The sequence below is a fragment of the Phyllobates terribilis genome, unplaced genomic scaffold (assembly GCF_046119375.1).
Source record: "Phyllobates terribilis strain yellow unplaced genomic scaffold, ASM4611937v1 Scaffold_9__5_contigs__length_417890890, whole genome shotgun sequence".
Taxonomy (NCBI): domain Eukaryota; kingdom Metazoa; phylum Chordata; class Amphibia; order Anura; family Dendrobatidae; genus Phyllobates; species Phyllobates terribilis.
The window spans coordinates 284,261,379-284,275,367 of NW_027362769.1; the positions used below are offsets into that span (position 1 = coordinate 284,261,379).

A 13,989-nucleotide genomic window follows, 5' to 3' on the forward strand; every position below is an offset into this window, starting at 1 on the left:
CCATTAGTCCCCTGGTCCTTAAGCATCTCCCTGGGAAATTCTACTCATGAAAAAATGGCCAGCAGGGCATCTGCAACCTTTTCAGCCCAAATGGAGGACAGAGCTACTGCCTCCGTGTACTGGATAGCATAGGCTACCACAGTAAGGATGAACAGAGCTGCTGGGGATGACCAGCGGGCCAATGATGTCCACAGCAATCCTCTGGAATGGCTCCTCTATCACTGGCAAAGGGATCAGGGAGCCTTGGGGGCACGCCGTAACTTCCCCACCCTTTGACAAGTGATACAGGAGCGGCAGTAGTTGGCAACATCTCTCCCCATTTGGGTCCAATAGAAGTGGTGCGACAGCCGGGCATTGGTTTTGCGCACCCCATAGTGTCCAACTAGTGGAATCTCATGGGAAACCCGCAACACCTCCTCCCTAAACTGATAGGGCACGTCCAGCTGTCTTTCCCTCATCCACTCCTTTTGGGTGTTACAGGGCACCGTTTCCTGGTATAACCTCCCCTGATCCCAGAATACCCTCTCCTTATCAGATTCAGAGATGGGCTTCTCTGCGAGGTCCCTTAACGTCTCTAGACTGACATCTGTGCGCAGAGCCACCTGGAACTTCTGGCTGGAGGTAGCCAGAAGCGACGTTAAGGCCCCAACCTCTCTGGAACCGTCTGGGACCAGCTCTGGGTCCACAGCCAGTTCTGTTGTCCCACCATGAAATGAGGGCCCAGAAGGCAGCGCATCACGTGCGTTCTAGGTATTCATACTCCAGGTGACAGCGGCTATATAGGCCATCTCCCCGGAGGACAACAACCCTTTACCATCAGCCTGACAGGCTGGGGTCACCACCTCCCCTTCATCCCCCAATACCACAGGAGCCATGCCAATCATGGGACAGCTACAATCGGCCAAGTCACAGTCCATCATGACACTGGTCAGCGGCAGGTGACCACTGGCTTCAAGGTCTCCGTGCCTGCTCCCATCACCCTTGGCACTCACGCTGGCTCTGTTTTGGGGGTCCTCAGCAACATCACCCCGCAGGGCGACATGGCTGACCACTCCTTTACCACAAGACATATCATTTGTACATCATATTATCGTTCATGTCGTCAGCATTTTCATCACAGACATTATCAGATCTGGGAGGGTTGTCAGGAACATATTGGGCAATTAACCGTCCCAGATCAGTCCCCAATAGCACATTTGTCTGGAGGTTTTCAGATACCCCCATTTCCCGCAACCCCCTCCCCGCACCCCAGTCTAGGAAAATTTGGGCCACGGGCAAAGGACGGTGAACACCCCTAATGCCGGTGACAGGGTTTTTCCGGGATAAGGTCTTCATGGGACACCAATTCAGGGCGGATGAGGGTCCGTTCGGATCCGGTGTCCTTGAGCCCCATAGTGACTTTATCACCCACTGTGACTGATTGCAAGTTGTCACAGACCCCCTCAACCGTCCCACCCACAAAAAGAACTGCTGCAGTAGGCCCCTGGGCCTTTGGTGAGGGGCTCTTCTTCTGCCTCTGCAGGCAGTTGAGACTGATGTGATCAGTCTTGTCACAGGTATAGCACCTACTGGAGTCAGATGCAGGCCGCGTGCTGAAAGATGGGGCAAGACCCGCTGAGAGCCAGCTGGCTGGAACACAGGGGGTGGTTGTCGACTTACTCCCTCTCCAGCTGGCGGCGGCTGTCTTTTGCACCTCTGGTGTGCTGTTGGCCTCATAGACATCCGCGATCTGGGCTGCTTTGGCGGCTTCCTTTGGCTCACGGTCCAGCACAAACTGCCTCACCTCCACAGGGCAAAGATGAAGAAACTGGTCCTTCACCATCAGATCTTTCAGGTCCTCGAAGATGGTGACCGACAGTCCTTGGACCCACTGCTCAAAGTTGGTCTTGAGCCCATCCACCACATCACTGTAGCTATCATGTGGTCAACGTTGGAGGGCTCTAAACTTCTTCCGGTAAACCTCCAGAGTCAGCTGGTACTTTTTTATCAGGGCCTGCTTGATGGCCTCAGTCTCCATTGTGTTCTCGAGGGAGAGAAACAAACACCTCCAGAGATTTTCCTCTGAGCCCTGGAGTTAAATACCTGGCCCACTGGTCGGCAGGCAGCTGATACTGTCTGCAGGCTTTTTCAAACCCTTGCAGAAATATGTCCAAGTCTCCGTCTTTCTCCATTACAGTAAAATGCTCAGGACTGGGTTTAAAGCAGTTGTCACTGTTGGACTCACCGGTCTGTGTGGAGGATGACTCCTTCTGAATCCGGGCTAGCTCCAGCTGGTGCTGTCGGTCAGCTTGTCGCTCCTTTCGGTCAGCTTTGGCCTGTTGCTCTGCTTGCTCCTGGAATTTCAGGATCAGCTGCAGTCGTCCATCACGATAGTCTGCGGAAAGCTGCTCCAAGGCCATCTGAAGGTGGGGGTCCACACTACACTGACTGCGGTTATGGCTGGCAATCACAGGGGGGACCCCTGCAGCAGCACCATCCGGGCCTTGGCTGACTGCCACATCATCAGGGCTCTGCTGTCGGACTGGCTCTGTGGCACATTGCAACAGTTCAGCAATCATTTGCGCCTTGTTTTTGCCCGTGTGGTCAATCTGCCTCAGCTAACAGAGGGCAGTAATAGTGGCCTTCGCCTGCTGTTGATAACAGGACTCTCTATGCTTAGCCATAATTGCCAATTAAAAGATAGGACAGAATAAAAAGAGAAGGGAGGGGATGCAACTGCTATACGTACAGTAATGTCCCCGCTAAAAAAATATAAAAACACTGAGTCTGATTTTCTTTAAAGGGAATCTGTCAACCCCCTGGGCGATATCAGACCACTACTATGGCCATACAGGTGATAGAAAAGTACATTTATACTTACCCGTATGGCCAATAGCAGTGGTCTGATTCCAGAGAAATCTTCTTTTATAAAGTTTCTTCTCCAGAGGCTTGGCGTCCGGGGGACGCCAAGAAAATCCCTCCCATCTGCTTATTATGCAGCTAAATCCCCGCCTCTGGGCTAAATTATCATCTTCCCCCCTCCCCGGCACGTCACAGGGCCCTTTGACTGCACTGTGACGTGCCCTGCTGTCGCTCCTGCCGTGCATGCGCAAAGCGCCGCTCCCATGGAGCGTGCTTTGTTTCTCCACGGCTCGCACTGCGCCCCAGCCCTTGTATTGGGAGCGACGCTGTGCGTATGCGCGGCAGGGGAGACAGCAAGGCACATCACAGGGCAGTCACAGGGCTCTGTGACGTGCCGGGGAGGGGGGGAGATGATAATTTAGCCCAGAGGTGGGGATTTAGCTGCATAATAAGCAGATAGGAGGGATTTGCTTGGCGTCCCCAGGACGCCAGGTCTCTGGAGAAGAAACTTTATAAAGGAAGATTTCTCTGGAATCAGACCACTGCTATTGGCCATATGGGTAAGTATAGATTTACTTTTCTATCACCTGTATGGCCATAGTAGTGATCTGATATTGCTCAGGGGGGTGACAGATTCCCTTTAAACTCTGCACAGAATTCTCGCAAGAACTGTGCAAGTTTTCAGTGACAGGAATGTTTGCTCAATCCAGTCACTGATGTTCTGTAATATCCCACCTCTTGCCACCAATTTATCAAGTATTCCACAGAGATGACACCAGGGATATCACACAATATCTCACCGTTGCCGTCACTCTGTCAAGATTTCGTCAGACGTCCGCGAGCACACGGTCCCCACTACGGAGGTATCGGCAAGTGACCAGTGAGCGTATGGCGTCACACCTCTGGATTCCAGCTCATGTAATATGTGTTTACTCCCTCCGTACGGTCACTGGCAGCTTCACGATGGCCCGATTATTAATAATATTCACTGACACCACCGGCCGAGTTTGAAATATAATATTAGCCTGGCCTGACTCCTGCGTTCTGGTAGCGTATGGCTTCAGGGAAGGGAACAATTACAGGACAAAAGAAACAGAACTTTTACATTTTATATTTAATCCAAAAGGGAGGCAGTGTTTAGGAAAAAAATATACAAAAGATTTTACAAAGGGCCATTAACGATACAGAATAGACAGTTACACAAAATAATAAGGATTAAAGAGGAAACTTACTACATAAGTCGCAGAGACGACTCAATATAGCCGGAGGAGAGCTCTCCTTATGACCGTTCAGCGGAACGTGACCCCTTGCTTATGATACATATATTCCCTACAATGAGTACTACTCCAACCTCAGCAAACTATTTTATGCTGAAGGGAGAGACCTGCCCACACCCCCTCTGGGATGACATCACGTGGGCTGGTCTCCAGCCTGCACATTTTTATTAAAAATTCTAACTTCTGGGATAACTTATCGCTCGTTCATCCCAGAAGCCCAAAAGTGATACCATATTTTCTATTATGATTTTACCATCATTTAGAGACCACACATGGCGTAGTTCTGATCTGCTATTCTGGTACTTTTGCTTTACCGCTCCCCAAAGGGGCTCACAGCTATGGAAAAATAAGCATCTTGTTCCTTGGCTGACCATGCCACTAAAAATATAGGTCCCGTTATTATCGGACGTATGGAACTTTAGTTATTACATATTTCGTATTGGCTCCAAAAATCATGCAGTCTGCAGCTGGGGAATTGTCTTAATTATTTGTGAGTGCCTTTGAACTTAACAAGCTATGTCCTCCTCTCTGTGTAAGAGGAAAACACATTCACATGCTAAACGGGTTCTGTAGCACCTCTCTTGTGCCAGCATTTGTCTACCTAGACACACTTCCTGTGTGCTGAAACTTGCATACAGGCAGCTGCATGGAGTGTTAATTTGCATAGGAGACACTGTAGATTGTCATCTCTGGACAAATATTATAGGGGAGGGATGAGATGGAATGAGGGGTCTGGGAGAGAGAAACTTCTTATTATCCTCTTAATATCTATGACAGGGGAGAATAAAATATTTTAAATTTTTCTATGACATACAGTATTACCTCTCTTATCTGAAATTCAGTTATGGGTGAGCTATAACAGTATGGATAGCATATTACACCAATCCAGCCAGGTATTATTGCCTTATACTGTGTACTGCTGCAAAAAAAAAATCTATTCTATTCCCTATTGATACCGCTGTTACCTTGCACCTGTCCCTATTGCAAATACAGCTATCATAAGCTGGAGATGAGTGTTGTTCATTGTCGTCGAATACATCTCTTTCACAGTACATTACTTGATCCTTTCCATACACTCGTTGACCAATTCATAATTTTTAACGGTGATCCATAATTAGAAAATGATGAAGGTTGACAGGGTCGCTTGCGTTCCTTCACAGTTTGGTGGTGCAACGTACTAAAAAACCTCTTCAGAGCCGGTTAAATTCTATTTTTTATTGTACTATATTACCTTTCTTATCTGAGATTCGTGTATGGGTGACCTATAGCATTTGGGATAGCATCTGACAGGCATCTAGTCAGGGATTATTGTATTATACTCCGTGCTGAAAAAAAAAATCTATTCCCAATTGAGAACGCTATTAGCTGCTTTTAAAATAGGGACAGGTGCTTGATTGTATTATCAGCTGGAAATGAGTGTTCCATCTGGATGTGTCTGATCATGTCTCACTCTACTTGTGAACATAGCCCAAGCTGTGGAGGAGCAGCTTTGTTTTGGTTATTTATTTTGTTTTATATATAAGTCATTACCCTAGAAAGAATGTTTCTTATCATTTTTTCCCGGAAAATCTATTTTTGCTTAGTTTTTGTATGTTTTATTGTCAGTTTGTAAAAGTCGCGTAATACTCTGACAACATTGTTCACAACAGTGACTTGGGAGTCTGAGATGTTTCCAGGGGTCTTCCCCATTCTGTTCCCATGTTTTTTGAGCACTGTTTCCATCGATTTGACCAATTTTAGGCTCCTTCCAGACTTCTGGGGGGGCACGGAAAAATGCTCGAGTTTCCCATTGACTTACATTGGACTTGTTACTCGGGTTGAGCACCTGAGCATTATGATTTCCTCTACCCGAGCAACGAGCATCTGAGCATTTTAGTGCTCGCTCATCACTAGTCATTGACTGATCCATATATACAGTTGGGAAAATAAGTATTTGATACATTGTTGATTTTGCAAGCTTTTCCACCTTCAAAGAATACAGAGGCCTGCCATTTTTATTTTAGATAAACTTCAACTGTGAGAGACACAATCTTACAAAAAAATCCAGAAAATCACATGTTATGATTTTTACATAATTAATTTGCATTCTATTGCATTAAATAAGTATTTGATACAGTGGAAAAACAGAATTCAATATTTGGTACAGAAACCTTTGTTTGCAGTTACAGAGGTCAGACGTTTACTGTAGTTCTTAACCAAGTTTGCACAGACAGCAGGGATTTTGGCCCACTCTCCATACAAATATTTTCCAGATCTTTCAGGTTTCGGGGCTGTCGCTGGGAAACATTGAGTTTCAGCTCCCTCCAAAAATGGTCTATTGGGTTCAGGTCTGGAGACTGACTAGGCCACTCCAGGACCTTGAAATGCTTCTTAAGGAGCCATTCCTTAGTTGCCTTGGCTGTGTGTTTCAGGTCATTGTCTTGCTGGAAGACCCAGCCACGACCCATCTTCATTGCTCTTACTGAAGGAAGGAGGTTGTTGACCAAAATCTTGCGATACATGACCCCATCCATCTTTCCTTCAGTATGGTGCAGCTGTCTTGACCCCTTTGAAGAAAAGCACGATGTTTCCCCCACCATGCTTCACGTTTGGGACGGTGTTCTTGGGGTTGTACTCATCCTTCTTCCTCCAAACACGGCAAGTAGAGTTGATACCAAAAAGTTCTATTTTGGTCTCATTTGACCACATGACCTTCTCCCATGCCTCCTCTGGATCATCCAGATGGTCATTGGTGAACTTTAGTGTTGAGCGAGTATGTTCTGTCCGAGTATGCTCAGGCCGAGCTCCGAGTATTTATAGCTGCTCGGTGATATGGTTGAATCGCTCCCGTGTGCATGATTTGCAACTGTTTGACAGTTTTATTACATGTGAGGAATGTGTAAGAAATAGACATTCCACTCATGTAATAAAACTGTCAAACAGTTGCAAATCATGCACACGGGAGCGATACAACCATATCACCGAGCAGCTATAAATACTCGGAGCTCGGCCCGAGCATACTCGGCGAAAGGATTAATAGAACATACTCGCTCAACACTAGTGAACTTCAAACGGGTCTGGATATGTGCTGGCGTGAGCAAGGGGGACCTTGCATGCTCTGCAGGATTTTAATCCATGACGTCGCAGTGTGTGTTACTAAAGGTAATGTTTGAGACTCTGGTCCCAGCTCTCTCAGGTCATTGACCAGGTCCTCCCTTGTAGTTCTGGGCTGATTCATGACTTTTCTTAGAATCATCCTTACCCCACAAGGCAAGATCTTGCATGAAGCCCCAGACCGAGGAAGATTGACAGTCATCTTGTGTTTCTTCCATTTTCTAATAATTGTGCCAACAGTTGTTTCTTCACCAAGCTGCTTGCCTATTGTCCTGTACCCCATGCCAGCCTTGTGCAGGTCTACAATTTTGTCCCTGGTGTCCTTAGACAGCTCTTTGGTGTTGGCCACGGTGGAGAGGTTGGAGTGTGATGGATTGAGCATGTGGTCAGGTGTCATTTATACAGGTAGCGATTTCAAATAGGTGCAGTTAATACAGGTAATGAGTGCAGAGTAGGAAGGCTTTTTAAAGACTAACAGGTCTGTGAGAGCCAGATTTCTTGCTTGTTGGTGGTTGCTCAAATATTTATTTCACGCAATCAACTGCAATTTAATTATTTAAAAATCATACAATGTGATTTTCTGGTTTTTATTTTTAGATTCTGTCTCTCACAGTTGAAGTGTACTTACGACAAAAATTACAGACCTCTCCATTCTTTTTAGGTGGGAAAACTTGCAAAATCGGCAGTGTGAATTACAGATATTGTCCTCAATGGAATGACATATCCATAATTTAATGTCAATGTTTCCTTTCCTACAGGAATTTATTTTTGAAGCTGTGGAGAAGGTGTTAAAATCACTGTATCCTGACCCAGTAACTATGTCAATTAGCAAAACAGATGCTCAGTCCAAGGATAACAATATCAATTATACTGAATCTCCAAGTATAGATCAGCAGAAAATTAATACTGAAAATAAGAATATGGAAGAAGAAAACTTGTCCTTGTCGCCTACAAATAATAATGGTAAAAGTGAGATGCAACCATATTTGTATGTAAAAGATCAGTCGTCCATCTGTGATCATTCACCTACACCTGACACGGAGCAAGTTGCTGGCAAACAATTTTTTGGTACACCTACAATTAGTTCCTCTTCAGATCAAATAAACCAGAAAGATGCTGAAGGAAGTTCTTATACCGGTGCCCAGATTCAGGAGATACAAGCATTAAGAAATACAACATCTAATAAGGATCTTTTAATAACTGATGATACTTGGAGCAGAGGGAATGCTTTCAGAAACAACGCTATAGACAATATACAGCCAGTAACGATAATGTCCCCTTCAACTGTAAGCCATTGTGGTGAGAAGTCAAATGAAGCTGCTTTGAGTAAGAACCGTCTTGAAAATACAGACCACAAAACAGCAAATATAATAACTGAAAAGCCTGGATTTATTACTGCCTATGATCTCATGAACAATCGAGTGATCAAGAGACCTGTGTCTGCAATAGACATATTTACCCAGGAGCACAGAGCTTTGCTGCTCAATGACAGTCCAGAGGTTCCATTTGATGAAATTACTTCAGTTATTTTGGAGCTATGGGAAAAACTTAGTGAAGAAGACAAACTCAGGTAAGGTTTTGCACCACTTGATCGCAGCCCTATGAGAAAGAAACCCCATTCATTTTCTACTGCGGTATTCATATATATATGCGGATTTATTTATTTATACACATTTAGACTAAATTGTATAAGACCATTTGCTCTAATAAGGTCTTTTCTTTAGATAATAATCTTCACCCAGACATACCTCAATTAGGCTTATGCCTCTAAAATGAATTCAGAACATGTAAAATCCAGCTAATTTTTGTTCTATTGATGAGCAAGTTGATTTGGTGTAAATCAAAATTGTGTCAACTTTTAGGTAATTCATTGGACTGGCAAATTCAAACAATTTGCGATTCAGTTTGCGCAAATCACCACAAAAAGCCAGCCACCATTTTACACAAAGCAGCAGATTGCATCAGCCAGAGAAGGCCGTAGTACTACCAATCGCAATTAGCCTCCTTATCATCTGGCAAGCATAATACTGTGGAGGAAGGGGTGAGTGTTATTTAACATATGGAAAACCAGTCTTCAGAATCACAGCAGGATGATGTTACTTCTGACAGTGACAAGTGTCACTGTTCTGCACAGTCTTCCTCCTCTGTCATTGTAAAAGTTAATCTTTCACATTGCAGATTTCCAGTACTGTCTATAACACTTTTGTCTGTTGTGTCCCTTAATCCTCTAAGTCACAGTACTGGAGGCTAAAAAAGATATTTCAGAACAACTTCTTCCAGTTCATTTATTGGAGGGGATGAACAGTCACTGTTTATACTTGGATACAATGGGGCCATAGAAGATGGTGTACATGATTCAAAGGCCTAGCTATGTTTGTGACATTCAAGTTGGTAGTTGCACTCTCAGTCTGGTGGGAATGAGGAGAGTCGCAAGGAGCTCAGGACATTTTCCACACTAATAACACTGTCAGCCAAGTTAGGCTCGATGATGATTCTGTGGAGGGCAAGGCATGTGAACCAGATATGGGTATTGAGGAGGTGATGTCATCAGAAGGTGAGTGTGTAGGTCTGGCCAAAAGATCTTCTTGGAGCAGATCAGCTTCTTCTACAGTCACCTCAGGAGCAGGTGATGCCACAACTGCTGTTGGTGGAGGAAGCTCAGGCGCATCTGAAAGCTCTGGCCGTGGTCATTGTGAGTCCTTAGTGCGAGCATCTCGGGTTCGGGAATATTTTATCACATTACTGCCTGATGAATCTTATTCATTGTGCAGGCTCTGCAAGAGGAAAATAAGTCATATATGTTCTTGCTCAGATAGACTAGAAAATACAACACTCCATCAGCACATGAAGTGGCATCTCCTGGTCATATGGGGAAAGCAAACCGTCCTACCATTCTCCTCGCACTCATCTATCTGGTAGCAAGTCCACATTTACAAGAAGTACCTGGTTTGTAACATCAATCCACATTTGCTGCATGTGTACTCTGACTACTCCCCTTCCTTCTCCTTCTCCATTGCACCATCAGATATCCATACCTCACTGTGGTCAGGAAACAAGCATATGCTCCTAGGCATCCACTTGTGTCAAGTTACAAGTGGTGCAGTTGCTGCTGTACCACTTAGTTTATTTCACTGCCTTTCTGTAAATGAAGATGTGCATTCACCCTCAATGGAAGATTCCCAGCCACCATTATTTCTCACAGAGATGGGTGCTGAATGCTGTGCTTTCAAGTGTACGGGATCATATACCACGCTATAAACATTGAGCTCTAAAGTGCACTGCATCGTTGACATGTGGACAGTAATTGGGAACATGGACAGTACATGTTTTATGACCCACTGAATGTTTGAAGCATCAGCAGTGCATCTCCAAAACCACGACAGGTTGTGAAGGTTCCATGGTTGAGCATTAAAGCTTGGTTCCACCCCACCAGCAGGATTTATCCTCCTCCCAAACCTTCTCAATGGATATGACTCCATCCCCCAATTAGCAACAAGGAACAGCATTGCATACATGAAAAAGAATAAAAAATGCCAGCAGCCACAAAAATAAGTAAATTAAAACATCACATTTATTGTAGTATGTAAAAATCCAAAGGGGAGATTAAAAATATTTGCAAAAGATGAGAGAGCTGGTCTATGCGTTTCGAGATGACTATCTCTTAGTCTTGACAAGGAGTAAGTGAGGACATAATGATTTTTATAGCACTTAACATGAACGGCGGATATGAGATCACACCCATAGTTAATCTAAACAATTAACCCTATCTAGGAAAGACAAAGTAGCAATGGTAATAAATTTGATGCATTCACCTAAGGTATGTTGTATTTCCAAGGTGAAAATCACACATATCATATAAAAATACCAAAGAAATGGTCTGGACATTTTACATAGCGTCAATGCATATAACAAAATACATGATTTAACAAAGAAAACTAGTAGTTCTTAAGCCAACACACCAACATTGTTTGAAACATGTAATAGTGAAGCATATAATATTGAAAGTTATAGTTGTTCAAAAGAAGCTACTAATTGCCATACCAATAATATTGTTCATGAAAAACAAAATGAAAATAAGAAAATTAGACCAGTAGATGAAAGACGCATCTTTCTTACTTGCTTTTGAAGTCGGAAGATGTCCATTGGTGCCAGTAGCTCAGAACTGGCAGCAACTAGTGGCACACAGCTACACACATCTAATGTTCAGAGAAGTCTGTCCAGAAACATGGAAACATGGCCAAGTGACTCAACTATTCACTGCCAAGTTCCTTAAACTGTGTGCAAGTGTACCTAGAAGGATGTTTTGTTGCTGTGTCAAAGACAAAGGGTAATCATAGCAAATATTCATTTGATGTAGATTTCTCTTTTGTTCATTCACTTTACATTGTGTTAATTTGTAATAATAAACTAGTCTTAACACATATTTTTCAAGACTTTCTTACGCTGCAAAGCATTCTTAATATTTTTTAAAGCTTTTATGCATTACTGTATATTGGAAAAACCACAAGGATGCAATAAGGGAATTGAGGAAAAACAACAAATTGTACATGTTCATTCCCACCCTCAAGCTGTTGAGGACCCCTCAGGGACAATGTTATATGCTGCAGGATGTGGAGGAAAGGGAGTTGATAGAGCATCAGGCGGATGCGGAGAGAACAGTGAATTATTACAGGCACTGGCAGGGGATGTGACTAGTAATCAGTATCAGAGTCCTCAGTGGTTGATACCTTTTAATGGCTAACTGAAAAGATGGTAACAAATTGCAAGCTTTCGAGACTACGCAGGTCTCTTCATCAGGCTAGTATACCACAAAATCTGAAGTGTCACATATTTATACACAATATGTGACTCTTCAGATTTTGTGGTATACCAGCCTGATGAAGAGACCTGCGTAGTCTCGAAAGCTTGCAATTTGTTACCATCTTTTCAGTTAGCCATTAAAATGTATCAACCACTGAGGACTCTCAAATCTAAATATTTTTCTATCTACTGGCTAACACAGTACAAGAATATATATTTTCCCTATAGTAATCAGTATGAAATTAATGATCTACCATTGTATTGTTGTGTGGAAAGTGAACCAACAGGGCCCTTGGTCATGCTAGCAAGTAGTGCCAGCCTTATGCTTGATTGGATAGCCATGTTTTTAGGCCCTCACTATAAAAGCTTAATGTTTTTTTCCAGCTTCCGAAAGGGAGTCACAGTTTGGCACATTACCAGGGTAAAGCTATGTTCTCTGCTCAGCAATGCTTTCTCTAAGCATACGCCATAGGTCTGACCTTAAAACTTATTCTCTGCTCCCCACAGAGCCAACATTCCTCTGCCTATGCCATTAATAGGGCTATGACAAGGAGTCAAAGCCGCAGCAGCATTTTTTACAATATATATGACATAATGGACCAGATGTTTTAACTGCCACTGCACCAGTCTGATGCACTTAAGCAAAAAGAGGCACACCACCTCAACAGCCAGGCTTAGTTACACATGGGCTATGCATTTATCCAGCAGCTACCCTGCACACTTACTCCTTTGGCTTTTGGGTCAGCATATTGGACCACTGACAAGAACCAAACTTGTTTTCCATGAGCGTATTGTCTTTTTCAACCTACATGGTATGGTCAGAAAGGGTTTTTGGCTGAGCAGTTGGATTTATCATACCCGAGCGGAACAGATTTTCTTGCTAATTGTAAAAAAACTTACACTTGTGAATTTGAATCAAGCATGGATCAGTACCGAATTTCATTCACCTACAGCTGATGCCAATTATTACATCAGCCGTAGCATATGTCTGTCAATTATGCCAGTACAAAAGCCCAAATGCATCTGGTCATCTCCTGTTTGTCCATTATGTTATGACTAAACTGTGTTGTTGCTGACAGAGTTGCCAGTGCAGGCCCTACACCACTGAACATGACTTTTCTTGTCTTATCATATTCTAACCTCTGCCAATAGACAATCATATATCTCCTGTCTGTTGCGTTCTACAGCTATAATGTACTTCTGATGGTAACCTTACACTGTATAAGGTAAAAAACTGAAATTGCTTACAAAAAAGGTATAAGTTTTGCAAGACTTGTTAAAAAGCCATTGCTTCTTCACTTTTCACGATTACAGAACAAAAGAAACAGAACTATTACATTTTATATTTAATCCAAAGGGAGGCAGTGTTTCTGAAAAAAATATACAAAAGATTTTACAAAGGGAACAAAACAATACAGCATACACTGTCACAGAAAATAAAAGGAATTAACAGAAGAACTTACTATATCGATCGCAGAGACAATTCAGTTTAGCCGAAGGAGAGCACTTCGATTGGCTGCAAACACGAAAAATGTATCTCACAGGCACGAACACAGATCATCATTTGGCTTAATTTTTTATGCCAAATTGAGTACCACCCACACACTCCCCTGTGATGACCTCATATGGACCGGGTGGTGGGTTTGTCTCAGCCCTTCATGATTTTATGAAATCCCCAATTTATGCGATAACTCCTCACTGGATGGTCTTAGAATTTGGAGATTGATGCCATATTTTTTATTCAGATTTTATCTTTCCATAGAGACCAAACATGACACAGCTGCCGTCAGTTATCTTGTACTGTTGATTTACAGCTCATCGGTGGGGCTCACGGATATGAAAAATATGCATATTGTTCCCCAATTATCCCTGCTGCTAAAAATATGTCTCATTCCAAGCTGATTTATAGAAATTCCACTATTCTATATTTTCTTTTATACCTCTGTGTCCATCAGATGCTTTGGGATGAAAGGAATCT

At 43.4% G+C, this 13,989-nt stretch overlaps 1 protein-coding gene across 3 annotated transcripts in view; it reads left to right on the top strand.

Annotated features, from left to right (window-relative positions):
* Positions 1-13,989, top strand: part of PMS1 (PMS1 homolog 1, mismatch repair system component) — a 381,942-nt gene that overhangs the window by 271,431 nt on the left and 96,522 nt on the right. For all 3 annotated transcript variants that reach the window (XM_073647847.1, XM_073647845.1, XM_073647846.1), the window contains one exon: positions 7,970-8,781. In XM_073647847.1, coding sequence (XP_073503948.1) covers positions 7,970-8,781 — 812 coding nt within the window. The remainder of the gene's footprint in view (positions 1-7,969; positions 8,782-13,989) is intronic.